Source organism: Mya arenaria, chromosome 8 (assembly GCF_026914265.1).
Source record: "Mya arenaria isolate MELC-2E11 chromosome 8, ASM2691426v1".
Lineage (NCBI taxonomy): Eukaryota > Metazoa > Mollusca > Bivalvia > Myida > Myidae > Mya > Mya arenaria.
The window spans coordinates 34,326,609-34,353,769 of record NC_069129.1 but is presented as its reverse complement, the minus strand read 5'-3'; the positions used below and the strand labels follow the sequence as shown (position 1 = coordinate 34,353,769).

Genomic DNA, 27,161 nt, shown 5'->3' with positions numbered 1-27,161 from the left:
ACAAACAACTATACATTATTATGTGCAAGATAACTTTTACTTCTGACAATTATTTAAAAAGGAATGCACTCTAAGCGTACAATAAGGCTGTTTGAATAATATCTGATGGCTTCAGAAATGGAAGAAATAAAGCAATCAGCTAGTTGAAGATTAAATGCCTACCTGGAACATGTACGGAGTTGTTGTGGAGGAGAAATTGAGAGACTTCTCCAGATGGTATTCTGGATTGTATTTGCCCATGTACCCGTTGATCATGACGGTCTTTGCTGTACCCTGCTCACCGATCAGCAGAACTCCAAGGCTCTGCTTGGCAATCAGGTCAATAAGGTACTCTGTACGCACGTTGTCCACCATAGGTACAAGGATTGAAGAGTACTCTGGGGTGTGGTCAGACGGGTAAACGTAGTCAGTCACCCGGGTATCCCAGTGAGCCCAGTTACCTTGTAGGGGATAAATGAACTCTCATGAATGGAACGTAAACTGGGTTCTAATCAGTTGTAAACAGTAAGAACTGTCAAAGAAATAAAACGTTTAATTTAGCCACTTTTGTTATGAATCCCATACAATAAGCATCATCAACCAATATAATTGTAAGAATGTAATGTTATATTGAACAATTATGAGGAAAAAAATATCCAATGGTACATATTATACCACCATTATATTCTATTGTATTTAAACTTCAATATTTAATCTATAAAATTACTATATGACATTTCCTTTTTACTGAATCTCCAAATGTTTTATTAACTTGAATCATTATTATATTATATAAATGTAATAACATTGTTCTGGCATACATTTTCAATATTATATAACTTTTTTAATACTGATAATTATGTAAGATGCCCTTACATGTATAATCTTTTGTGTGCTTATGCTGTTGCAATGATTATCGCCATTGTACTATAGGTTGTCGTTTTTTGTTTATTCCTAAGTTGCAGTTTATTCACCTATCACCATACCTTTTTCATCAACCAGGTACTCAAACATAGTGGCTTCACTTCCATCGGGAATGGCCGGTAGGTCGAGTTTGAAGTCCTCAGAGTTCCGCATGTACTCCTCCATCTTGGCTCTGTCATCGAGCTCCAAGTATGCACCAATGCTCCACATCACGGTGAAGATGTAGAGTCTTTCATAATGCTCCCGCGTCAGTTGTTGCGCATCTTTTTCTTCACGCTTTGGAATCAGACCCGCCAGAAGCTTGCAAGCCTAAAAAGGTGGCGAAAAATCTCTGACTCCACAGTTCTGACGTTGTCTAATATTTGTTGTTGACATGACAGCAATAACATAAAAGCACACATTTTTGGGGCATATTCATGTATATTTAAAAAAAAAAAGGTAGATGAAACTGATGTTTTAAAATTATGTCATCTCAAGGAATCACTGCTTTGAAGCATTAGAAAAAAAATTAAGGCATGGTGTACGGTAATTGAAATTGCTCCATCAAAACTTTTTAAAACCCTTTAATTATTCATATGTTACCTGTGAAATGACAAATGCTTCAAGCATGTCGATCTTCCAGGTGTAGCATTGTATGGCCTGACGATAGATAAACGGGAATGACGTCTCAAACAGGTCAAATATCACACTCTGCTCATTAGTCGGGCGTGTATTCAACCAACCCTAGAAACAAAAACTTTTGTTAAGAAACAGTCTTTTATTTAAAATCAAAAGTTTATAATTACTTAAACAAATCTTTGTCGCAAAGAGTTGATTTTTAATTTTTAAGTCAATGGTTTACTTAAAAAAATGTGTTTCTATTATTATGATAAAAAATTCTCAACAATGAAACAAACAAACAAGAGTTTATGCCATTAACTAATGGTCTTAATTGTTTATATTTATTTGGTAAGATATAAAAAAAAATCTTCAGCCTGTTTTGTTACTCACTCTAAGAATGGGCGACCAGTCGAGGCCAGAACTGCTCATGTACACCATGCCATTACGGGACACAGTGGCAGGCGAGGCATTGTCAATGTTGTGGGGCTCGAAGATAATCTTGCAGTTTGGCGCCATTGGGATACGGTCTCCGTTGGCAAGAGTTAGGGTCTTGTTATCGTCAAGCACGGAGTTGAGGTTCTCGATCCAGATGGCATCAACAGGTCCATCAAGCACCAGCCAGATATGCTCTCCTGTGGTTTTATGATAGGAACAATTTATAAAACTCTCAGGTCTATGTAAAGAGCATACTTAAAAACTCCCTGTTATAATTTGACAAAACTATTTTTTAGATGTTGTTTTTTGTCAGATGCTTTCCAAAAAAACGTCTTCCAGATTATTTGATCATGATGCTAAAACAGAAACTAATTGAAATAATTTGATATAATGACCTTTTCAGGGATTGAAAAATAATAATTAAGTAACTATACCCATAAATCTATGAATCTCATTAACCTAGTGTGGCCCTAACCAAAGTTGTGATAAATCAATGAATATAAGTCATAGGAAAGAATATACTACCCATCCCGTTGCTATTTTGAACCATTTTTATTGTTCAAGAGTGTGTATAATAGTAACAGCATTTGACAAAGAAAGCTACACAATCATAATTATATATTCAACAGTTCCAAACCCTCATAATTCTCATATATTGCATAAGTGGACTCACACGTTAAATATAATAACCAAAATGCTGTAGAGCAAACACAAAGCTGTTTGTTTTTTCAGTCAGGCAAGAGCCATTACTCAACAAATATCAAAGCAGGAGTTATAGGCTTTACATGTGCACAAGTTTTATTGATGTCTCTGGCAACATAAGTACTAAGTTTTATTTCAAACAAAATTAATCTGGCAAATGAAATTGCTGGAACAGTACAAATTAGCTTGGACTCCTTTAAAAATCTCTTTTGTTGCCAATGCTGCAAAATACAACTTCTGATTACTTAATTACAAGCAAAGCTTCTACAAAATAATAGTTTCATCATTGATATACACATTTTGTTTGATGTAGTTTCATCATTGATATACACATTTGGTTACATGTAGTTTCAGCATTGATATACACATTTTGTTTGATGTAGTTTCATTATTGATATACACATTTTGTTTGATGTAGTTTCATTATTGATATACACATTTTGTTTGATGTAGTTTCATCGTTGGTTTAAACATTTAGTTTGATGTAGTTTCATCGTTGGTTTAAACATTTTGTTTGATGTAGTTTCATCGTTGGTTTAAACATTTAGTTTGATGTAGTTTCATCATTGACATGCACATTTTGTTTGATGTAGTTTCATCATTGACATGCACATTTTGTTTGATGTAGTTTCATTATTGATATACACATTTTGTTTGATGTAGTTTCATTATTGATATACACATTTTGTTTGATGTAGTTTCATCGTTGGTTTAAACATTTAGTTTGATGTAGTTTCATCATTGACATGCACATTTTGTTTGATGTAGTTTCATCATTGACATGCACATTTTGTTTGATGTAGTTTCATTATTGATATACACATTTTGTTTGATGTAGTTTCATCTTTGGTTTAAACATTTGGTTTGATGTAGTTTCATCATTGACATGCACATTTTGTTTGATGTAGTTTCATCATTGACATGCACATTTTGTTTGATGTAGTTTCATTATTGATATACACATTTTGTTTGATGTAGTTTCATCATTGACATACACATTTTGTTTGATGTAGTTTCATCATTGACATGCACATTTTGTTTGATGTAGTTTCATTATTGATATACACATTTTGTTTGATGTAGTTTCATCATTGACATGCACATTTTGTTTGATGTAGTTTCATTATTGATATACACATTTTGTTTGATGTAGTTTCATTATTGATATACACATTTTGTTTGATGTAGTTTCATCATTGACATGCACATTTTGTTTGATGTAGTTTCATTATTGATATACACATTTTGTTTGATGTAGTTTCATTATTGATATACACATTTAGTTTGATGTAGTTTCATCGTTGGTTTAAACATTTGGTTTGATGTAGTTTCATTATTGATATACACATTTTGTTTGATGTAGTTTCATTATTGATATACACATTTGGTTACATGTAGTTTCAGCATTGACATGCACATTTTGTTTGATGTAGTTTCATTATTGATATACACATTTTGTTTGATGTAGTTTCATTCTTGATATACACATTTTGTTTGATGTAGTTTCATTATTGATATACACATTTTGTTTGATGTAGTTTCATTATTGATATACACATTTTGTTTGATGTAGTTTCATTATTGATATACACATTTGGTTACATGTAGTTTCAGCATTGACATGCACATTTTGTTTGATGTAGTTTCATTATTGATATACACATTTTGTTTGATGTAGTTTCATTATTGATATACACATTTTGTTTGATGTAGTTTCATTATTGATATACACATTTTGTTTGATGTAGTTTCATTATTGATATACACATTTAGTTTGATGTTACAGTTTCATCGTTGGTTTAAACATTTGGTTTGATGTAGTTTCATCATTGACATGCACATTTTGTTTGATGTAGTTTCATTATTGATATACACATTTTGTTTGATGTAGTTTCATTGTTGGTTTAAACATTTGGTTTGATGTAGTTTCATTATTGATATACACATTTAGTTTGATGTAGTTTCATCGTTGGTTTAAACATTTGGTTTGATGTAGTTTCATCATTGACATGCACATTTTGTTTGATGTAGTTTCATTATTGATATACACATTTTGTTTGATGTAGTTTCATCATTGACATGCACATTTTGTTTGATGTAGTTTCATTATTGATATACACATTTTGTTTGATGTAGTTTCATTATTGATATACACATTTTGTTTGATGTAGTTTCATCATTGACATGCACATTTTGTTTGATGTAGTTTCATTATTGATATACACATTTGGTTACATGTAGTTTCAGCATTGACATGCACATTTTGTTTGATGTAGTTTCATTATTGATATACACATTTTGTTTGATGTAGTTTCATTATTGATATACACATTTTGTTTGATGTAGTTTCATTATTGATATACACATTTTGTTTGATGTAGTTTCATTATTGATATACACATTTTGTTTGATGTTACAGTTTCATCGTTGGTTTAAACATTTGGTTTGATGTAATTTCATCATTGACATGCACATTTTGTTTGATGTAGTTTCATTATTGATATACACATTTTGTTTGATGTAGTTTCATTGTTGGTTTAAACATTTGGTTTGATGTAGTTTCATTATTGATATACACATTTAGTTTGATGTAGTTTCATCGTTGGTTTAAACATTTGGTTTGATGTAGTTTCATCATTGACATGCACATTTTGTTTGATGTAGTTTCATTATTGATATACACATTTAGTTTGATGTAGTTTCATCGTTGGTTTAAACATTTGGTTTGATGTAGTTTCATCATTGACATGCACATTTTGTTTGATGTAGTTTCATCGTTGGTTTAAACATTTGGTTTGATGTAGTTTCATCATTGACATGCACATTTTGTTTGATGTAGTTTCATTATTGATATACACATTTTGTTTGATGTAGTTTCATTATTGATATACACATTTTGTTTGATGTAGTTTCATTATTGATATACACATTTTGTTTGATGCAGTTTCATTATTGATATACACATTTTGTTTGATGTAGTTTCATTATTGATATACACATTTTGTTTGATGTAGTTTCATTATTGATATACACATTTTGTTTGATGTAGTTTCATTATTGATATACACATTTTGTTTGATGTAGTTTCATTATTGATATACACATTTTGTTTGATGTAGTTTCATTATTGATATACACATTTTGTTTGATGTAGTTTCATTATTGATATACACATTTAGTTTGATGTTACAGTTTCATCGTTGGTTTAAACATTTGGTTTGATGTAGTTTCATCATTGACATGCACATTTTGTTTGATGTAGTTTCATTATTGATATACACATTTTGTTTGATGTAGTTTCATCGTTGGTTTAAACATTTAGTTTGATGTAGTTTCATCGTTGGTTTAAATGTTTGGTTTGATGTAGTTTCATCATTGACATGCACATTTTGTTTGATGTAGTTTCATTATTGATATACACATTTTGTTTGATGTAGTTTCATCGTTGGTTTAAACATTTGGTTTGATGTAGTTTCATTATTGATATACACATTTAGTTTGATGTAGTTTCATCGTTGGTTTAAACATTTGGTTTGATGTAGTTTCATCATTGACATGCACATTTTGTTTGATGTAGTTTCATTATTGATATACACATTTTGTTTGATGTAGTTTCATTATTGATATACACATTCAGTTTGATGGTAGTTTCATCGTTGGTTTAAACATTTGGTTTGATGTAGTTTCATCATTGACATGCACATTTTGTTTGATGTAGTTTCATCATTAATATACATTTTGTTTGATGTAGTTTCACCATTGATATACACATTTTGTTTGATGTAGTTTCATCATTGATATACACATTTTGTTTGATGCAGTTTCATCATTGATATACACATTTTGTTTGATGTAGTTTCATCATTGATATACACATTTTGTTTGATGCAGTTTCATCATTGATATACACATTTTGTTTGATGCAGTTTCATTATTGATATACACATTTTGTTTGATGCAGTTTCATCATTGATATACACATTTTGTTTGATGCAGTTTCATCATTGATATACACATTTTGTTTGATGCAGTTTCATCATTGATATACACATTTTGTTTGATGCAGTTTCATCATTGATATACACATTTTGTTTGATGTAGTTTCATCATTGATATACACATTTTGTTTGATGCAGTTTCATCATTGATATACACATTTTGTTTGATGCAGTTTCATCATTGATATACACATTTTGTTTGATGCAGTTTCATCATTGATATACACATTTTGTTTGATGCAGTTTCATTATTGATATACACATTTTGTTTGATGCAGTTTCATCATTGATATACACATTTTGTTTGATGCAGTTTCATCATTGATATACACATTTTGTTTGATGTAGTTTCATCATTGATATACACATTTTGTTTGATGCAGTTTCATTATTGATATACACATTTTGTTTGATGCAGTTTCATCATTGATATACACATTTTGTTTGATGTAGTTTCATTATTGATATACACATTTTGTTACATGTAGTTTCACAAGGGTCTAAGAATTGTAATTCAAAATAAGATGTCATGTTGTAAAAAGTAGTAGTCTCAATTTAATGTATTGTTTATAATGAAATGAAATAAAACATCATACTTCATTAAGCAGTGATTTGCCAAGGCCATGCCGTCAGCACAGTATAAGTTCAAATGGAGCATCAAAATTCTTCTACATGGGCCAATCGGGGCAGACAGTATGGTTTAATTTTGTGTATTTTGCAAATTCCATTTAAAAATAAGTACTATCAATTTCAATAATCAATAGGATTTCGCTGCAACAGGTGGCAGCGATCAACAAATAGATGAAACGTTAATGTATACATGTGATTTATATCATTTTGTCCCTTGCATATCATTTCTGAGAGTGGCCCCTAGTTTTAAGCCTGATAAGCTTTCTGGCCACATACTTTCAAATCCTTGGCAGAACACTGCTACAAGTATGTTAGACAAAGAGATAAAAAAATGAGAAAACGAACTCGCTAGATACTTGATAAAGTATTAAAAATTAATAAACTTGATCATTTTATTTCATACAACATTGAATTCTGGTGTGTGCTGGTCACATGATTTGATGTAAGTCAGCTACATGCAAAACAAGAAAACTTGGCTACATAAAACAGTGTCAACCAGAAGGTCCAGTGCAATATACCTTTCTTTGCCCTCTGCGTTCGTCTCCACAGTGTTGAGAAGATACCGTCTGTCCAGTCATTGGTAGCCACGTCTAGACGACCGAACATCTGGGGCGCGGTGATGGCCTTCGGATTCATCCTCATCTCCTTGTGAGGTTCTCCGCAGTCTGTCATTGACTTCATGAGCGTGTGGATGCAGCATGTCTTCCCCGCACCGCTGGGCCCAAGGACCATCATGCCGTGACGGACACGCTGGGTCTCAAACAACTGAAACAATGGGATAGGTTTTATGTTTGAATAAATTCAAAAAATCATTTGGTTGATTTAGAGATTATTTTTTTTAATTTACTATATTATACCGTACTTGTTTCTTTTTTTATAATACTTTCCTTTATTTGCATGATAACCAAAATCAATATCAAAACATTTTAACATTCTTTTACTTAAACTATCACAATATATATTTTTTTTCATTATGCTTTCTTAAGCATCACTTCACAAATCCTAATCCATCAAAAAAGTATTTTATATTGTCTTAAATATAATATGTTCAAAAAAAGTTGTATATAATATCATAAACTATCAGAATTGAATAATCTGAGACAGTCAAAAAGTCACTTTATAGTAAAAAATAATTTGTTCATTTATTGCAATCTGCTGTAAAATATTTTTATAAGGGTAGGAGATGCTGGCACAATGTAGATGTCAATCATGAACTAAACAGTTTGAAAATCTACCTGGATAAGCTTCAGGAACCAAGATGGATGGTCAATAAGCTTGGCATTTAGGATCTGGTTTCTGATTGCCACCTCAAGTTCTGCATAACCCTGCTTGTCAAGGGTGATTCCCGGGAACAAGTCATTGATCAACGAGAGGAAAAGGGGCTCGTCTTGGTCCACAAGTTTTGAGAGGTTCATGTCACGCAGGACGCGCATCACAGCTGTTGACTCAGAGTCATCTGGGTTTGCACGTTTTACCGCGCCGAGGGTACGCAGACATGACAACATGTTGCGGAGTCCAAAATCATAGTGCACCTAGAGTTACAAGAAAATAAATAAATAAATCACAGCTTATAAAGCCAGATATATTTTTTATAATTAATTAAGTACTTAAATTATCCAGATCCATAAAAAAATGATGTATTTTGTCATTATTTTAACATTACTGTATGAACAATTGTAACTAACTATGGTTGGTGGACACAAGACCAGTTTGCCAATGACCTGAAGGCAGCCACACAACAGTCAATGGTCCAACAAAATCAAATACAAAAAAAGAGTTGAAGTATTCACCTGTTTGGTGAGCTGTTCCTCACACAGCTTGTACAGCGTGAAGAACTTCCTGGCCAGAATCACGTTCTCCATAAAACCAATACTGGCGAGCTTCACGCGAATGATGATCTGTCGATCTGGTACCATCATTGCAACTGTACGGAAATTGATCTTCAGGTTCTCTGGAAGTTCCTGTCTACCAGCATATCCTGGGTTCTGAAATGAACATTTATCTTTCTTAATAACAGTTAGTTTTTTACACTAATGGCAGAATAATTAACAGTTTAAATAAAATGAGAAACTATTATTATAATTTCATAAGTCTTGCATTGAATGATTATATGTCTACAAAGAAAAAATGGGAAAAAATGTAAAGATAATGTCATGCTAACATGATCACTAAGAATTCATTGAATGAAATATGTACAGAGCCCATGCTTTTTTCTATTTGCATGTTTTATACAGATATATTATACCTTACATAAATGTGTCCTTTATATGTACAAAGAAAGTAGATCGGTCCATATATCAGTGTATATTAATGAAAAACCCAGTTTTATGACCTCAGCTGTCCATATTATATTTTTGGCCGGTCCGGACCTCACCGAAAAATAATATGGACCGCTGACGTCATATAATATGGACCGCTGATGTCATACAACTGGTAAGTCCGGCTTGGTTTTTTTTTACAACAGCAAAATTGTGGCAAGTAAACATTATAAGCTATATTCAATAAAACACATCTAAAGTGCTTTAAAATTATTGAATGGTAATATAAAATGTTCAGTATAATATAAGAAATATTACACACCACTTCGGGCCATATGGCAGTATAATGACCGGCCAGTCTGGTGTGTAATATTTCTTAAATATATATCAACTACACCATAAGCAACTGACTGCAACCATGCAGTATACATTTTTACTCAATGACATAGATGAAGCTGCAATGAAACTCATTTTGTACTACTTCAGGTCAAATTCTGTTTTCATAAAATCCTACAGTAAGAAAAGTTTCCCCTCTACTGATTCTTGTTAATGTTATTAATTAACTAAACAAGTTCATCACTAGTCTGGCTGTTATTCAGTCAAAAGAGGGCTATAACCTGACACTTTCTAAGCCAGAGTTATTCTATACAAATGTGTATATTATCTTACAACATGTGTATCGCGCTTCATTTGAATATCTGGAAGAATTTTAGAGTTATGGCCAAGGTTAAAGTTTTTGCATGACAACAACAACCACGACAACAACGACACCAATTCTATGACAATGGCTCGACTATTCTTGTGTGAAAAACAGAAAAGCTAATAGGTACATCACTTTAAAGTGTGGAAATAAATCAACTGCACAAATACAAAAACAATGCTCATTAAATATCGTTGCATTTTGGTGTAAGAACAATATTTATACCACTGATTGATCATGGGAAGCAATAATTTTTCAAGTGGAACAGCAACTAGTGAAAATATCAATTTTCTTTGATCCAGAGTGAAATAAATAAGATCTTACACCGAAAATCAACAAAATATCTTTTTCTTTTGGCTAAAATTATAGGAAAATACCAAATCATATCTGCATTATGAAAATAGAGAGAAACATAAAATCATGATGTCTTTTTGGTGACATCATTTCAAACAATTATAACCTGGCAGTGTGAGGGCTATGATTATTTTAAGCAACATTGGAACAAAAATCTATAAAAGCAGTGAAAATAACAGCAGCAAAAATAACATGATACTTCACTGAAAAGCATAAATACGGAGTTGGTAAAAATATCATTAAATGAGGAAAGCTTGGAAACACTCATACACATTGATCGATATAAAGCTAAACACTTGATGGCTTAAACAACTAGTTTTTTTGACTCATGACAACTTAAAGACAGTCAACATTTTCCATTTTTAGAGTCACTAGTTTATACCGACTGATAATCCGACTGTTTGATAGGTCCTTTAAAGCCTAATAAAACATTCTGCAAACATATTGGTAAGTAAGTGAGTTAATTGCTCAGAACTTTCTTCAAATTAACAATGTTGTTTACTTTAACAAAGTTCTGAATTTAAAATGAAACAATTTAAATAAAATAAACTGCAACTCGTCTGTTAAAATTTACAGGTTTAAGCAATAAAACATATGCTAAAAAGTTTTATGGTAAATGTCAACACAAAGTGTTCTTTTTATATTTTGAACTGAAGTTAGAAATCAAAGATAACTAATAAAATTGGGAGAACAATCCAACTAGTATATTAATCAGTGTATATTTATTTTGATATATATAATTGTGCAATAACTTATGACATGACGCCATAAATAAAAAGTGTTCAAAATGTGTGCTCTATTATAGTGCCATTTTGTTTAATTAGCACTGTAAATAATCAAAATACTGCTTATGATATAAAAACAATACCATTCATGGTTATTCATTACAAAATTAATTTAACTTGCCAAGGTCGGTTTTTATCAATATTAGAAAGACAATTTAATCATATCTGTATTGAATGACCACTTGCTTAATTTCTTCCATATATATTTACATAAAACCTCTTACAGTAACATAAACACATTTCTTTGTAAGAACTTCTTTTGTGCGTTTTTTACCCATTCAAAATGAACCAGCAGTTTAAAAGTTTGAATATTCTGCAAAACATTGAAAATGATTGAAAGTGCAAAAAAATATGATTTAAATGACTGGCTATGATCTGCTAAATTTATTTCATAAAGAAATAGCCAAGTACTTAAAATACCTTAAAGCAACATCAAACATGATTGTGTACCCGGGCCTGGTTTTGTTTTATTATTTTGGTTCAGTTGGTTACAAGGTATCAAAATAGGTTATGGATCAGTTGGTTACAAGGTATCAATATGGGTTATGGTTCAGTTGGTTACAAGGTATCAAAATGGGTTATGGTTCAGTTGGTTACAAGGTATCAATATGGGTTATGGTTCAGTTGGTTACAAGGTATCAATATGGGTTATGGTTCAGTTGGTTACAAGGTATCAATATGGGTTACGGTTCAGTTGGTTACAAGGTATCAAAATGGGTTATGGTTCAGTTGGTTACAAGGTATCAATATGGGTTATGGTTCAGTTGGTTACAAGGTATCAATATGGGTTATGGTTCAGTTGGTTACAAGGTATCAAATGAAGAATACAATCAATAAATAGTTTACTTGGCGTATCATGACCACATTATAAAAATCTCCGCAACTATGGTCATGTTTTTTTTCATTTTTCATAACAGAATTAAAAAACAAACTCACTGACCTACACACGGCTTGAAGTGTGGGTTGGAAACCGCAAAACAAACTATTTATCAATTGTGGCTTAAGGATTGGATCAATGCATAACTCCCAAAATTCTCACCATGGTCAGGAAAATTCCAAACTCCATGTTCATTGTGACGGTGTCTCCATCAGTAAAGACAAAGCTCTTTTTGCGTTCCTTCTTCGACTGTAACACGATCGCGATCTGCTGGGCAGCCACAGACAACACCGGCAGCTCAATACGGTTGAACTCATCAAAACAACCCCATGAGCCAGACTGGGCAAGACCTGTACAATGGGAAAAACAATCAGGTAACTGAACTCTTATCATCAAATGTAGATTACACCCTTATTTCATTAAGATCATAGCCTCAAATTGGCAAATGTTTTAATTATTTTATAAAAAAAATTAATTTTTATTCCGAACCTGATTTAGTTCCAGTAAAGAAAAGCAATGGATTTGACCTATTACGCATTCAGATGATCAATGTAACTTGTCGATATGCAATCATTAGTCTAAAGAACTCACCCTTGTAGATTCTTCCGAGACCTCTGAAGTCCATCTGATCAGAGCAGTTGAAGACGACAACATACTTGCCGAGACATCGACCCATGTCCTTGGTCGTCTCTGTCTTGCCGGTACCCGCGGGCCCGGCTGGGGCTCCACCCATAGACATACCCAGGGCTTGGGCAAGAGTGATGTAACATCTAAAAGGAATGATCATATAAGACTTATTTACTACTAGTCAAAGTGTAAGGTGAGGTTTGATTGAACATTTGCATAAGGTAGGTGATGTACTTAACATAAACAAATTAACTTGTAAAAATGTTCTTGTCAAGTGACTTAGGTCCCTCTGCCTCTAAACAAGATCATTGAAATGAAATACTCAATTAGACATGTATAGGTATTCATCAAGGTTCACAAGTTTCATTTGAGTTCAGCCATAAAACAATTTTTAAAAAATGGGGAAAAGCAAAAAATGTATCGAAAATAGGCATGATTATCACAATGAAAATTGGAAGTGAATACAGCATCATTTAAAGTGCTGATAAATTAAGCAGCACATAAAATGTAAATGTTTCCATTTTTGTGTAAAGTCTTGTAGAATCTCAAACCTGTCAGTGAGTGGAGTGATGACAAGGCGTTCTGTACATCCGAGGAACTCGTTCTGGTAGATGAAGTCTACGTCCGTGATGGAGATCTGGCAACGATCTTGGTCCTCGATGAAGTAGAACCGAGACTGCTTCAACCACTCAAAGTCCGTGGGAGATTTAACGTGCATCTTGCACTAAAATGAATTACATAAATAATAAGTACATACTTCATTTTCAGATATGATTTCGAACTAGTCATGTGTTTTCAATACTAACTTGATTTTTTTTAAATAATTTCTATCATTCATTTTTTTTTATATAGTAAAAGTACTTACTTTATTTCCTTAAATAATTTCGAATTATTCACGCATTTTAATAAAAAAAAAAAATTGAAATTACATGTTATTAAAGGGTTTATGCAAGAAAAAAATAAGTCCTTCAGAGTCAATAAAACAATTATCATTTCACCTTTTATAAAAACAATTGCGCTCCTACTTTCACCATTTTCAGTCAGTTTGATTTATAAGACAGCATGCTTTGTTGTGTCAATCAAATATAAATTGAACTTATGTATGTCTAAAACAGAGTTACTACTTAAAACCACAAAATACAAATTTTTATAATATAACTTCATATAGTGCTGAAAGGTGTTAACAGGTAATCCATACTGACCAGGTCATCAAAGATATCACGCTGGTGCACATGGATGGTGATGAGCGTCTCAAATTTGGTCCTCTCTATCTTATTCAGGTCGTGTGTCGTCTGCTCAATGAGTATATTCAGTAGCTCAAGGAAGCCCTGGTTCGTCTGACTCATGACCTTACGGTCATATTTCGTGGTGGTCAACGCATCGGTTGCGTCGCGCGTCCAGATAAACTGAATTCCCAGGATACCAACCTGTACAACAAAATATTGCAAACTTTTAAAATGTCAAGGTCAGTTTAGACTTGTGAAAACTAAGTATCAAGGTGATTTTAAAGGAATTTTCTTATTCCACCGTTGACAGTTACGTTTTCCAGTTAACATTATATGCTATCCATGGCATCTAATATTTATATAATAGTTCATATTAATTTCTTTTGCTTACGTCAAGAAAGTTTGAACTTGAACCACAAATATGTAGATAACCATTAAATTCTAAATATGCCCGACTGACCTGAGCAGGAAACATTCCAAGAAACTCCAACAGCTGGAAGCTTTGGTCCTGTATCGCCATGGCAGCCGTACGGATAACACCATGCAGAGATTTCTGGGCCATCATCATGAGCGACATGAGCCAGACCTCAACATTACCCTCAGCCTTTACCTGCTTCTCAAACTGAAAGCGCGGGAAACAATTAATAAATTTGGCAGGTAATGTTTATACTGAGAAGGTGTTTGATGTAAAAGAAGAATTATTTCATGCAGAGATTTCTTATCCACCTGTTGGCAACATGAAAAGCCAAAACCCAACATTACTGTCAAATTGAAGAGAAAAGTAAAGATTAGTTTTTTTACTCATCAACCAGTATGGATACAAGCATTGGTTAATGGCCCATGGCTCAAGAACAGCTAAATGAATCCTGGCTTAACTGTACCATTGAACTTAGGATCAAAACAAAACAAACAAAAAACATCTAACCTCCACAGTTTCTCCCTCTGAGGAGTGAACGGCCAGGATGACGTCGTAGAACTTCTCGTGGAACTTGACACTTTTGATGTTGTCAAACACGGAGAGCAAGTGGGCCTGGATTGTGTGAGGGTCACTTGCTTGACCTAGGATCTCAAGAAGGGCGGGGTCGGACACAAAGAAAAATCTTGGGAACAGGAGGCGCTTCTTTTCAAGGTAGCTGAGAAATAAAACTTTGTGTTATTTGAATTTAAAATGGCATACATACATGAATGTATTATGAGAGGAAAATACAACACTGTACTACTGACTGCAAGATTCTACTTAAATATTGGAACCAGAAAACTCCACTTTATAGTCTACAAGTACCATGACTTAGTCTATTTCACAATCTCTTATCAAGTTAATGTTATAATCAATGGACCGTTTAGAAGGTTGTTTGACCATGCAGATCAATATTGAACACTTGCAATGTGTTTAAATGAACATATGAGGCAAAAAGAATGCCAACAAAAGTAATAGTCAGTAAAATCTCTAAAGAGAACTGGCTTACGATAGATATTACATGGCTATTCTCCACAGAATATGATTAAAATTATTGCCTACCTACTAGTTGTACTATACATCATGTTAAGATTTTCACAATTTTTTCAAAGTCCGTCTGATATCAGAAAGATCTTGAAGTACATTGCAAATAAAATCACATTACACATACTTTTTCACTGGCATATATTCTATTGTAGTGTATTATTTATCATAAGATCTGATAAGAATTAAAAAAGGAGGAAGGAGTGTGTTACCCAGTGAGAGACTTCTGGCAAAGTTCCAGCTGCTCCAACAAGTGGGGTAGCAGCTGCATGAGAGTCTCGTCACCCACACAACACTGCACGACGTTCGGGGTCTCGTGCGCACGTGTCATTATCTTGATCCACGACTTGTCAATTGTGCTGAACCTTTTAGCTTCCTGTTTCATGGTCAAAGGCATTTATTTTTAGTATCGAGAAATTGTAGCCAAAGAGTAATAAAGCATGTGCATTTTTTTTTATAGTTAAATCAAACCAACTTGGAGAAAGGAAACAAAAACTAGTATAAATAATTGAGGCAATTTTATTCTTTCTGATTTTTTTCATTATCCAAACTTTTTTTCCAGCCTTTCAAACATGTCTGAGGGTACATGTACTGATTGCAAAACAAAAGTCATTAATACAGAGTAACACTTCATTGAGGCAGGCAGATTAAACCCCTTTAATTTCAAGTCAACTGATCTTTTAGTGAGTGTTTACATACCTTAGGGAGCTGTTTAGCAATGTCTCCGCCCACAAACACGGCCTCTAGGTAAACCCAGAGGTTCTGTACAACCATCCAATTCTCAATAATCTCGGACGAGTTTGTCAGGTTCTGTACCCATGTTTGGATTTGTCTCTTGAATGGTGTGTTGTACCTGAATGTGATCAGAAGTATTGAATAACAAATGGTCTTCATAAGGTTGGCTTTCTAATCGAATATTTAGTGCAATTGTTAGTATTCATTTATCTTTTTACTGAACATCAGAAGCCTTCACATCATATATGATTTAACTTATTACTTTATTTTTTTGTCTTATAAGCTTCAGAAATTATGCTAAATCTGATCATTTAGTAGTTCCAGACATTTTAAATCACTAGGGAAGTACTTTAAAACACTATGATTATTGTTTTGTAGTTTTTAACATTTCCCACCCAACCTGTTAATCAAAAGAGCGCTGAGTAACATATCTCCATAAGTAAATCTTCCATAAGGGAGACAATTTCACTCATTGAGTCTACACAGAGAAGAAATTCACCGCAGTTCTTGAAGTAGCTAAATCTATCCATGACAAAACTCCTAAGAAAAGTGCAATCCATTTAGCAATTCTAAGCCCCTCCACCTCACCTTTATTAAAAGAGAGCTGTGAACAATGAATCTTCCATAGAAGAAATAATGTGACTGATTTTATCTCCATGGTTCTTGAAGTTGCTATTCTATTGTATTATTGTTCCTCATTAAGTCATTTTAAACCTTTCCCACCCACCTGTTACTCATAAGAGAGCTGAGAACCATGAGGGAATCTTCCATAAGGGAGACAATCTCGCTGGTTGTATCTCCACGAAGAAGAAGCTCTCCACGGTTTTTGAAGTTTCCGAACGTAAACTCCTGGTTGTTCCAGTCTGCAATCACCTGCTTCAACTTGGCCTCAATATCCTTTTCTTTCACGGCTGAGATACAGATGTCCTGGAATTCAAATAAGTGAGTTACAGTTTCAACTCTTCAGCATTTACACTATAAGAGAGGTACACTTAAATGCCACTTCTTAGAAAGACATGTCAATTCCATGTTTACAGGACAGAAAAAATCATTGTTTGATTTCCATTTTTGACAGTAAATACACATGTAGCATTATCATCACTAAAAATGTTTAATTTTATACTTGATAGGAATGATATTTGCTTGGAGTTTTTCTATTAAAAGCACTAAACATTGGACAATTGTTCATAGCTAAATGTTCAATTTCATAACAGGCTAGACCAAATGTTGGAATTTTTTAAAACACATATTATTTACATAAACAAATCCATATGTACATTATGTATGCAGAAACAACCAGTGACAACAATTGGTGACAGAACATGACAAGCTTGTATATGAAACATGTCGTGAACATGACAACACACTGGGAACAAAATCAAAGATCAAAACTGAACATGTGATAAAAAACTTCAGTGAAAATTATACCCCATGTATGAAATACAGAATATGAAAACGTTCCAATTGTTATAATATATAATATATTTTGTGTGTCTTTTTATAATACCGCAATTGTTCCTTGCAATTTTGGGGCTTTCATCATTGTTATATGGACATGGTATCTTTGAAGTATAAACCTGTAAGCCTCAAAATGGCTACCCTAAACAATAAACAATACATGTAACAGCAGTGAATGATTTCTTTTCCATCACATGCAAACTTAATCTTGTTATAAACTTGGCATTGCAAACGGCTGGCCACACTTGTCTGTTTGCCTCATTTTATCAATTAGATTAAAAAGTTTAGCCAATTCTGGGAATTCTTGCAACAGTGTCTGAACACATGTTTAAAGAGCTAACCACATATGTTTGTGTCTTTAAGCTGTATGAACATTTTCAAGTGCACAAGATACAAACAAATCAGCAAGATACCGCTGTTTATAAGAATACCGGTAGCCAATAGTTATTATATAATAACATCATATACCATTGATTAAATGATGTCACACTGGTCCAACAATTCAGCTACTTATACAAACAATAACGTCATGACATCCACTGGTTCATACACTAATTTTCTCAATACAACAGACAAAGTCTAATCTTGTTTTGCTTAATCTTGCAATTTAAATATAACTTTATTAATTAATGGTTACATTATAGGCCAACATTCAAGCTTTTGCACCCCAATGACAACAACAATGATGACGTGACAGCAATGACAATCAGTAAATCTCAGCTGACATCACTTTGCATACACATAATCATTCATACTTCTGCTAACATGCATTTTTTGTTGTTACTAAAACATAAAATTACTGTGAGATACTTGATTCCATGAAGGATTACCCGTAACTGATAATCTTTGTACTCATCAGTACTCAGTTGGTCAGTACGCCTAATATTTAAATGACTTTGTAGTTTCTAGAATGCACACAAACAAAGAATGATCAGACATCACACTGCACAGTTGGAATACAAAAGGACAAACACTCAAATGTAACTGCACACAATGCTATTTCTTAAAAGGAGTTTAAAAATAATTCGTTCCTGCAAAAAATATGTTTAAAATTAAATAACAAATTTAATCCATACAAAGTGAGACTATGAAATCCTCTTAACCTTTACATTACCATTTTGCTATTTTAAATTATAACTGTTTGTTTTTTCTCAGATTTTTTATAACATAAATATTGTGAAGTATCTTTTTTAGTGTAAGTATTTTAGGATAATATGTTGTTACATAATTATTGACATTGTTTATACCTCAATATCTTCCTTAAACTCCAACAGTGGCGCTTGGAGGATGTTCCTTAGCGTGAAATTCTCATTTTCTATGTCAAACACATGTCCAGTGACCTCTGCCATTCGGTTCCAGTGACGAGTCTTCATCGCCTTGTTTGTCATCAGTTCAAGGAGGGGAACCATCTCGTTGAAATCATCAATTGTCTTCTTCAGGTCTTCGAAGGCTTGCCAGTCTTTGAGGGCTCGTGGGAGCTTGCGGCATCTGTCAGGAAAATGGTAAGTATATTGCTTTTAATTGTTGTTGTTTTTTTGTGTGTTTTTTTACAATTGTACAATTTTAAGTGTTAACATTGTGATGTTTATTACAGTAAATATCCTATTCAGTGTGCCAAGCAGATGTCTTTTTGAGAATTATATCACTTTTATTCACAAAACTAGCACTCATGTAAAATAAAAATAGTTTACAACAAATTGGTTATATTAAAGACTTGAATCAGATAACAATTACCATTACTGGGCAACATTGTCACTCACTTGTTCTGGAATTCAATCAGCTCGTTGTTGATCTTCTCGATGTTGATTTCTGTCCACAGAATGTCGTAATACCCATGCACAGTGTCAATAACCGTGTTGTACAAGCCATAAAGCTTCTGGAGCAGGTTAAGCTCCTTCTTGATCTTGAGAAGCTCGGGATATTCTGTGACAGGGAGACCAAAGAGCTCTTCGCCACCCGTGTATGTCATATACTTCTTGTAAAGGATGTCAAACTGGTTCTGGCAGATGACTAGACGGTCAGATGCCTCACGTGGTGCAACTCCTGGGACCATTGGACCATCCTGTAGTTACAAAAAGTTTAAGGTAATAATAGATTTAAAGAGCAAAACACTAGATTTTAAACATAATTCAATTTAATTTAAAACTTATCATTTTATTTCAGCCTGTTTGTAACAACCTTCCAGAAGCTGATTTAAAATTTGCAGAGTGGGAGAGTAATTTAACGGTTGATAACAATGTTGGTCCTTGCACAGGGAATCAATTGAATTTCTCGAGAAGTCAAGACATTGACAGCAGGTTGTTCCCAGGGACAATGGATTTGATGGCAATTGAATCCGACTGTTCCTAGGGAAGTCAATGGTTGTTTAAGAAGTTATTGGTTGATGTGGATGTTGGTAGTTGCTAAAGAAGATATTGCTTGCTAAGGAAATCATTGGTGGCTAAGGAAGTCATTGGTGGCTAAGATACATTGTGGTTGCTAAGAAAGTAATAGGCTGGTAAGGTAGTCAATGGTTGCTAGGATAAACATTGGTTGTAATAAGAAGTCATTGGTTGATATGAATAAAGAAAGTTGCCAAGGTGATTATTGTTTGCTAAGAAAGTCATTGGTTGCTTAGAAGTAAATGGTTGCTTAGGAAATCATTGGTTGCTAAGAACGTCATATGTTGCTAAGGAAGTCATTGACTACTATCGATGTAAATAGTTGCTAAGAAGTAAGAGGTTGGTACAGATGTAATTGATTGCCATTGTATGTTCAGGAAGTCATTGGTTACACAGAAAGTAAGTGGATGCTAGGGAATAATCTGGTTGCTAAGGTAGTCACTGATTGTTAAGGAAATCATTGATGTCTTAAGTGATTAGTGGTTGCTAATGAAGTAACTGACTGCTTAGATAATCAATCGCTGCAATGGGAGTCATTGGTTGCTATGGATGAAGGTAGTTACTAAGATAATCATTTGTTGCTTAGAAAGTCTTTAGTTCCTAAGGAGGTCAATGTATGCTATGGATGAAGGTAGTTGGCAAGGTCATTGGTTGCAAAGAAGGTCCTTGGTTTTTGAGGAATTTGATAAAGGACCACCTTAGAAACATTTGTGTGAAATTATTTTGAAATCTGGCCAACGTTCTCATATATCAACCTTCTTTAGGTACTTTCCTATAACTCCCATTATAAATATATACCCACTTATGCCCTACAAACCTTAACTAATCATAACCAATAAGCAACAGCTAACAAATTTATCTTCTATAAGAAATGAAGGAATTAGTGCCCACTATAGAACCATTTGTGTGTGCGGACAGACAGATGGTGCAATTTTTCGATGCCCACCTTTGGTAGCATTATAATTTTTTTACTAATGTGACCCTTAATATATTTTGTTGAGTGTAAAATTACAACAGTGAGGCAGAGATGGGAATCTGGCCTGATATTAATCTATTACCTCATTATACTCATTGTAGAAGGTATCACAGTCTGTGATGAACTCCTTCACATCGGTGATCAAGCCAGACTTGAAGTTGGGCTGTATCTCTAGCAGGTGGGACTGAACCTCATTAGCCTGCACGTTCAGCTTCTCCCATGAGTATCGCAGTGTGTCACAGCGCTCTGTCTCCTCCTTTACTACAGGTAACTCGTGTTTAGCCAACATTGTGTATGACTCCTGTAAAATGGATTAAGGCATACAAAGCATTTAAGGGCATACCTCAGTAAATATTTGAACTAATATTATGAAAAATCATGCTTACACCCGGGCTATCACAGCCAGTTAAAAAAAACAAGAGCTGTCGTAGGACAGCGCACTCGACAGTATGCTGCATTGTCTGAGAAATTAATACAATAATGATGCAATGTGCCTGTCAAAAGCAATAAAAAAGAGTAAAGAATAAACAAGAAACATCCCCCAATGAAACAAAACAAGGTTTTCAATGACTGACAGAAGAACTTCAGCCATTGTTGTGGGATTCAGTTTCAACTATTTCTTTATGTTTAGGTACAGTGACCTTGACCTTGACCCTAGGGGCTCCAAATGCAATCCCATGGAAGTCCTCCATAAACTCCTACATACTAAGGAGTTGGTCACAATATGTCAACTCTAACTAGAGTTATTCAGTACCAAACAGTTATCCATTTTTAGTAACAGTGACCTTGAACTGACCCTAGGGGCCCCAAATTGTGTGATAGCTACTGTGTAAAGTATGGAGGTCATTGAATGATCTGTATTAGTGATCAAAGTTGCCAAAAAACTTTAATCAAACTTTTTTCGATAAAGGGCCATAATTTGTATTTGGAATAATATGGGGTTATCATGGTGTGATGGTACTGAAGTATTAAGTGAACTGAATGAAGGGTATTGGAGTTATAGGTGAAAATGCCAACTTGCCCTTTAACTTTAACCGGAAGCACAAGCTGATGCCGATGCCAGGGTGAGTAGTATATCCTCCTTATTCTTCGAAGAGTCAAGCTAAAAAAAAGTTGAGCAACAGATCCCTTTTAATTCTACAAACCTCGATGGGAGTAATGCCCATGTCAATCTTGATCTCGCTCTCCCGGATCTCCTTCAAGCCAGCCATAGCGAAGCGAATATCATCCAGATCCCTGACTGGTCGATTAAGACGCTTGTTAAGATCATCAATGAATGTGAATATCTCCTCCATTTCATTGCGATATTTGTTGTTACAGGCCTTCCCATAATGCATCCTCCATGCTTTTGTCTCGACATTCAGGGCAAACTTCAGCTTCTCTGCATTACAAATGATTTTACTCAGATTTTACTAAGAAAATAATTAAAGTACTGCTCAAACAATCATAAATATGCTGACTTAGCAAATATAATATAAAATCTTTCTGTGGTAGTCTTTCTCAATTGTTTACTACTATTCTTTTACCCTGGATTGCCTCCAAACTGGCCTACGTGTTCTTTTATTTTTGAAATTGCCAACCTTCAACAATCCGTTTATTTTGTCATAAAACATACAAATATACAAATAGCTTCAACAAAACAGTCAAACAAGGTGTCAAATAATAAGTAGATATACTTTGAAAGGTTTTTAAACAAAACGTTGTTACCTTATATTTTAATTGTTTAACAAAATCATTCAGAAAACGTAAAGAAATATTCTTATTTTTTAAATGAGTTTGAAGAACTATTAGATCATTATATAAATGGAAGATAATATTTATCTTTTTTGATCTTCATACATCAATAAATTATGTCTTGTAAAAACAATAAGAAATCTAAGATAAGAAATGTTTACAATATTATTTATATAGCCTATAACAATATGATTAATATTTTTAAGATATTTTTATATTCCACATCTTTCAAAAACTGCCTGTAAGTGCAAAAAAGTGTTACATTTAACAAAAAAAAATCATAATCTTCTACTTCATCACAGTAGATACATAATGGACAATCCTTCAATTTCCAAGTGAATTAATTCAAGTTTGTTGCTAAAATATTGTGTAATAATTTTATTTACAACATTTTGAGTTTATTATCCACAATGGATTATGGACAATTTAATACCAAGAGTTCCATCGAATATTCTCCTGTAATTGTTTTTCCCAATATCCATGGCTGTATGACTTTTCATGGAATTGCTTAATGAATATTTGATATACCTCCTTATTTGTCATGTACTTGAGTGGTTTGTTATGGAAACTTGTTATACGCTTTGTATTGACTTTAATCCTCATAGATACATTTGAACTTAGAATTTCTTTCAATTGTTTGGAATGGCTTGTTTTAATGAGTATCCATCTGCAATCAAACTGTGTTTATGTTTTAGCTAATCAAGAATATTTGTGTCGATGTTGCTCAAATTGGATATACCATCATTTTGATATGTTTGAATCAATCCTGATTGAACAGAACACTTTGACTTTTAACTTTTATAAATTAAAGACCAAATCCTTACCTGGTATTAAATCTTCGCCAGTTTTTAACAAAGCACAAAAACTCACCTGTCAAGGGGGAAATGGACTTATATCATTTAACTTAGGTTTCCTTAATATCAACTTCCATCCTCTTGTTATTGTTAGTTTTCAACTCAAACTCTGACATTTTCTAAGAAAAACCCCAAACTCACATGTGAAGATGGCAATCGGTCTGGCATCCTAGTAGAAGAGCTCACTATTACTCCAATAATTCCATCTTCTCATAATACTTAGTATTAAACTCCAACTCCAACTGTTGGTTAGAAAAAAAAGAGCTTACCAGTGAAAAGGGCAATTGGTCCAACATCATAACAGACAGGCTCGCTGTTTATGTCCCGTTCCATCTCCTCATAGTACTTGATCTTGGACTCAAACTCCGACAGTTTTGGATTGTCCTTCATAAACTTTTCGAGGGACTCTTCCCGATCTTCTTGCCAGATGATGTGATAGTCTCCAAACTTCTCAAGGGCATTTGTCACCTCCTGTGGTAGTTTATAAAATAAATCATAGCTGGGAAATCATACTTGAGAGAGTTTTTTTTGACGTTCCTGTCAGATGATGTGATAGTCCCTTAGGGAATTTGTCACCTCCTGTGATATAATTGTTTTACCAAATCTATCAAAGACACATGGGGAATCTAATGGTTGACATGTATATCGCAAAATTGATCATGTATCATACAAGAGAAACTTATAACTGTTTTGAAATCAAGTAAACAAAATTAAATGTTCATCAGGAAACCTTACATACCTAAATTTAATCCTAATTTCCTATACCTAAACACCTTTAAATAAAAGCCGATTGAGTTAATTTTTTAACACAATATATTTCTAACAACATGTTTCTCAATAAAATCCCTTTGTCTCACCTTCTTTGTGGAGTTGATGGACGTCGACAGCAGGGAAACGAGCTTAGCCACCTCTTTGTTCTCCGACACATTTTTGTAATAATTCTTCATCGTTGTCGTAAAGGTCGTGTAGTTGGTTGGCTCCCTTTCCATCTTCCTATCACCATGTGATCCCTCAGAAGCAGCAACGCTGCCAATGCTCTGGCGTCTGTCATGGTGGCCGTCACGCTCTCCTGAGTGAGGACGCTCGTGCATGGCGCGTTTACGGTCCTTCTTCCACTGGGAGATTCCCTTAGCAACACTTACAACCATCTGGGCAGCCTGGAATAAGATATAAAATTGTAAGAAATGTATCATCTTTGAAGTGCAAGGTTCTAAAAAAAAATTGTTAAACTCCACTTAATTTATAAGTCAGTGGTCAGCTAGGAGTCTTCCAGGGCATGCTTCCCTTCACCATTCAATCTTTAGTAACTAGTACTTAATGAACAAGTAGCCATAGAATAGCATGATGTTTTGTATTGGCAAGTCTCATCAGTAGCATTTAATGATGCCTAGATATGAGGCTCAGTTCTGTTTTATTATAGCCAGCAATACGTACAGCATTCGCCATACTTAATTAATTTCTGTACCTTATTGACGGTCTGTTGGACCTCGTCTAGGCCAGGAGTCATCACGATGTTCGGAATAGCCAGAGTGGCAAACGTCTTAAAGAATGGTCGGTTGTCCTTCTTCGCCTCTCCACCAAAACCACCGGACTCGCCTACAAGATACGAAAAATAATACAAGAGGCCCAAAAGGGCCTATGCTCTACTGGCATGGCTTTTGTGGTCATATCAATCCAGAGCATGTATGTATGGGTAAAAGGCAACAGACATATACTTTATGTTTTGTGTTTGGGTTACCTGAAAACGTAGCACGTTCAACATCTGAGCCCAGAAAGTATTGTAAGCAGATTAGTTGCATGAACTATTTTAATATGTGCCAAGTAAAAGTCATCTGACAAAAAAAAATGCTTTCAAAACTGTACTCATAGTAAAAATTTCTGTAGTTTTAAAAGTTAAAAAAAGTTGGTCAAAGTCAAGGGCATCCTAGGACAACATTGATCAATTTGAACAAACATTCACAATCAGTTGTGCTGAGATGGATGCACGAACACACAAAAAGATTTTCAAACCTTTCCAGATTTATGTTTACCAAACCTGTGAACCCTGGGTGAGGCCAGTAATGACACCAGGTGCATAACTTAAACATTCACAACCAATTTTGTTAAGATGAATGTGCAAACTACAGAACTTAAAGCTGAAAAAAGGCCTTTGGGTTTTCAACAAGAACAAGTCTCAAAATCCTAGACTTGCAAATTGTCTCCCTTAACTCTAGACTTGAATTTACATGTACATGTAAACTTGGCTAAAAATAGAATTCGCTCATGCAGACCTGGCTAAAAATAGAAAGCATTTCTTTAAAACTTTCATGGCCCATAATCTAGGCATTTATGGACGGATCTGGTTTTCGAAAGGAACCGAGCTCTAATGGATATCTATATACTGTACAAGTTTCATCGAGATACAATCAAAACTGAAGACTGTATCGTGTTCACAAGCAATTGTTTACAGACACACGAACGCACGACCGCACGGATGCACGGATGCACATACTACGTACACATTACCATCGCATAAGCTCTTCTGGCCTTTGGCCAGTAGAGCTAAAAATGAAATATAGTGTTTGATGAATAGTGTCATACTTGACACAAAATGAGAAGATCTGTTCCATTATTCAAAACAGGAATATTTGAAAGTGTAATCCTTTAATGATACTCTGAAACACAAATATCTGCTTGTCATGTTCATTTTCAGACTCGTTTCCCATACTGAAATAGTTTAATTTATTTTCAATAAAGTAAACTTTGATATAATATTTCTGGATTACAGCATATTTAAATAAGACTAATTATTGCTACATGTCCAAGTTTTCCATACCAATGTAGTGGACCATTGAGCTTGAGGTGATCCTCTTCCTCATTGATTCCAGGGTGTTTTTGGTGACCTTGATCAGAGCCTCAAGGTTACGGTGGTTGAAATGGTTCAGGAGGTCCGCAGCAGCTTGCTCGATGTTCTCACGCTGTTCCCTCTTACGTTTAGCTGCAAGGTTTGCCTTTGAGGAGACGGGGCGCGACCGACGGCTGCTGGCCCTGCCTCCAGACCCTGTTGGGCTGCCCTCACGATGATCCTCTTCTGGAAAAATTATTGAAAAAATAATACAAGATTTTTCTTGTTTGTATACATTTGCAACATTTTAGTGTTATCTTTCTTTTACATTTTTTCTTATCCACCTCTTCCTTTTCCTAGTCCAGCTCAGCAAAATTATGCAACATCTCAATCAGCTCGGCAGAGGCCTCCTCCAAAACCAGACCCTAAATTCCCCTTTCCCTCACCCCTTGCTCTTTCCACCTTTCTCCCCTCCCTTACCCTTTTATCTTCTCCTCCACCACCTCTGTGGGCTCCTCAGATCAACCAATATCTCAATGAGCTCAGATGTAGCCTCCTTCACAACCAGACCCTATATTCCACTTCCCATCTTCCCTTGCTCTC

The 27,161-nt window shown here is 34.2% G+C and overlaps 1 protein-coding gene across 6 annotated transcripts in view; it reads right to left on the bottom strand.

Annotated features, from left to right (window-relative positions):
• The window catches only part of LOC128242771 (dynein axonemal heavy chain 5-like), a 113,063-nt gene that overhangs the window by 27,458 nt on the left and 58,444 nt on the right, over positions 1 to 27,161 (bottom strand). For all 6 annotated transcript variants that reach the window (XM_052960080.1, XM_052960079.1, XM_052960083.1 and 3 more), the window contains 24 exons: positions 26,550 to 26,804; positions 25,200 to 25,330; positions 24,592 to 24,891; positions 24,004 to 24,205; positions 22,292 to 22,527; positions 21,229 to 21,447; positions 19,550 to 19,851; positions 19,037 to 19,277; positions 17,059 to 17,258; positions 16,296 to 16,449; positions 15,809 to 15,972; positions 15,021 to 15,228; positions 14,556 to 14,717; positions 14,072 to 14,296; positions 13,421 to 13,593; positions 12,834 to 13,012; positions 12,405 to 12,592; positions 9,059 to 9,253; positions 8,504 to 8,800; positions 7,787 to 8,033; positions 1,894 to 2,135; positions 1,486 to 1,626; positions 966 to 1,212; positions 163 to 440 (listed from right to left, as the gene is read on the bottom strand). In XM_052960080.1, coding sequence (XP_052816040.1) covers positions 163 to 440; positions 966 to 1,212; positions 1,486 to 1,626; positions 1,894 to 2,135; positions 7,787 to 8,033; positions 8,504 to 8,800; positions 9,059 to 9,253; positions 12,405 to 12,592; positions 12,834 to 13,012; positions 13,421 to 13,593; positions 14,072 to 14,296; positions 14,556 to 14,717; positions 15,021 to 15,228; positions 15,809 to 15,972; positions 16,296 to 16,449; positions 17,059 to 17,258; positions 19,037 to 19,277; positions 19,550 to 19,851; positions 21,229 to 21,447; positions 22,292 to 22,527; positions 24,004 to 24,205; positions 24,592 to 24,891; positions 25,200 to 25,330; positions 26,550 to 26,804 — 5,186 coding nt within the window. The remainder of the gene's footprint in view (positions 1 to 162; positions 441 to 965; positions 1,213 to 1,485; positions 1,627 to 1,893; positions 2,136 to 7,786; positions 8,034 to 8,503; positions 8,801 to 9,058; positions 9,254 to 12,404; positions 12,593 to 12,833; positions 13,013 to 13,420; positions 13,594 to 14,071; positions 14,297 to 14,555; positions 14,718 to 15,020; positions 15,229 to 15,808; positions 15,973 to 16,295; positions 16,450 to 17,058; positions 17,259 to 19,036; positions 19,278 to 19,549; positions 19,852 to 21,228; positions 21,448 to 22,291; positions 22,528 to 24,003; positions 24,206 to 24,591; positions 24,892 to 25,199; positions 25,331 to 26,549; positions 26,805 to 27,161) is intronic.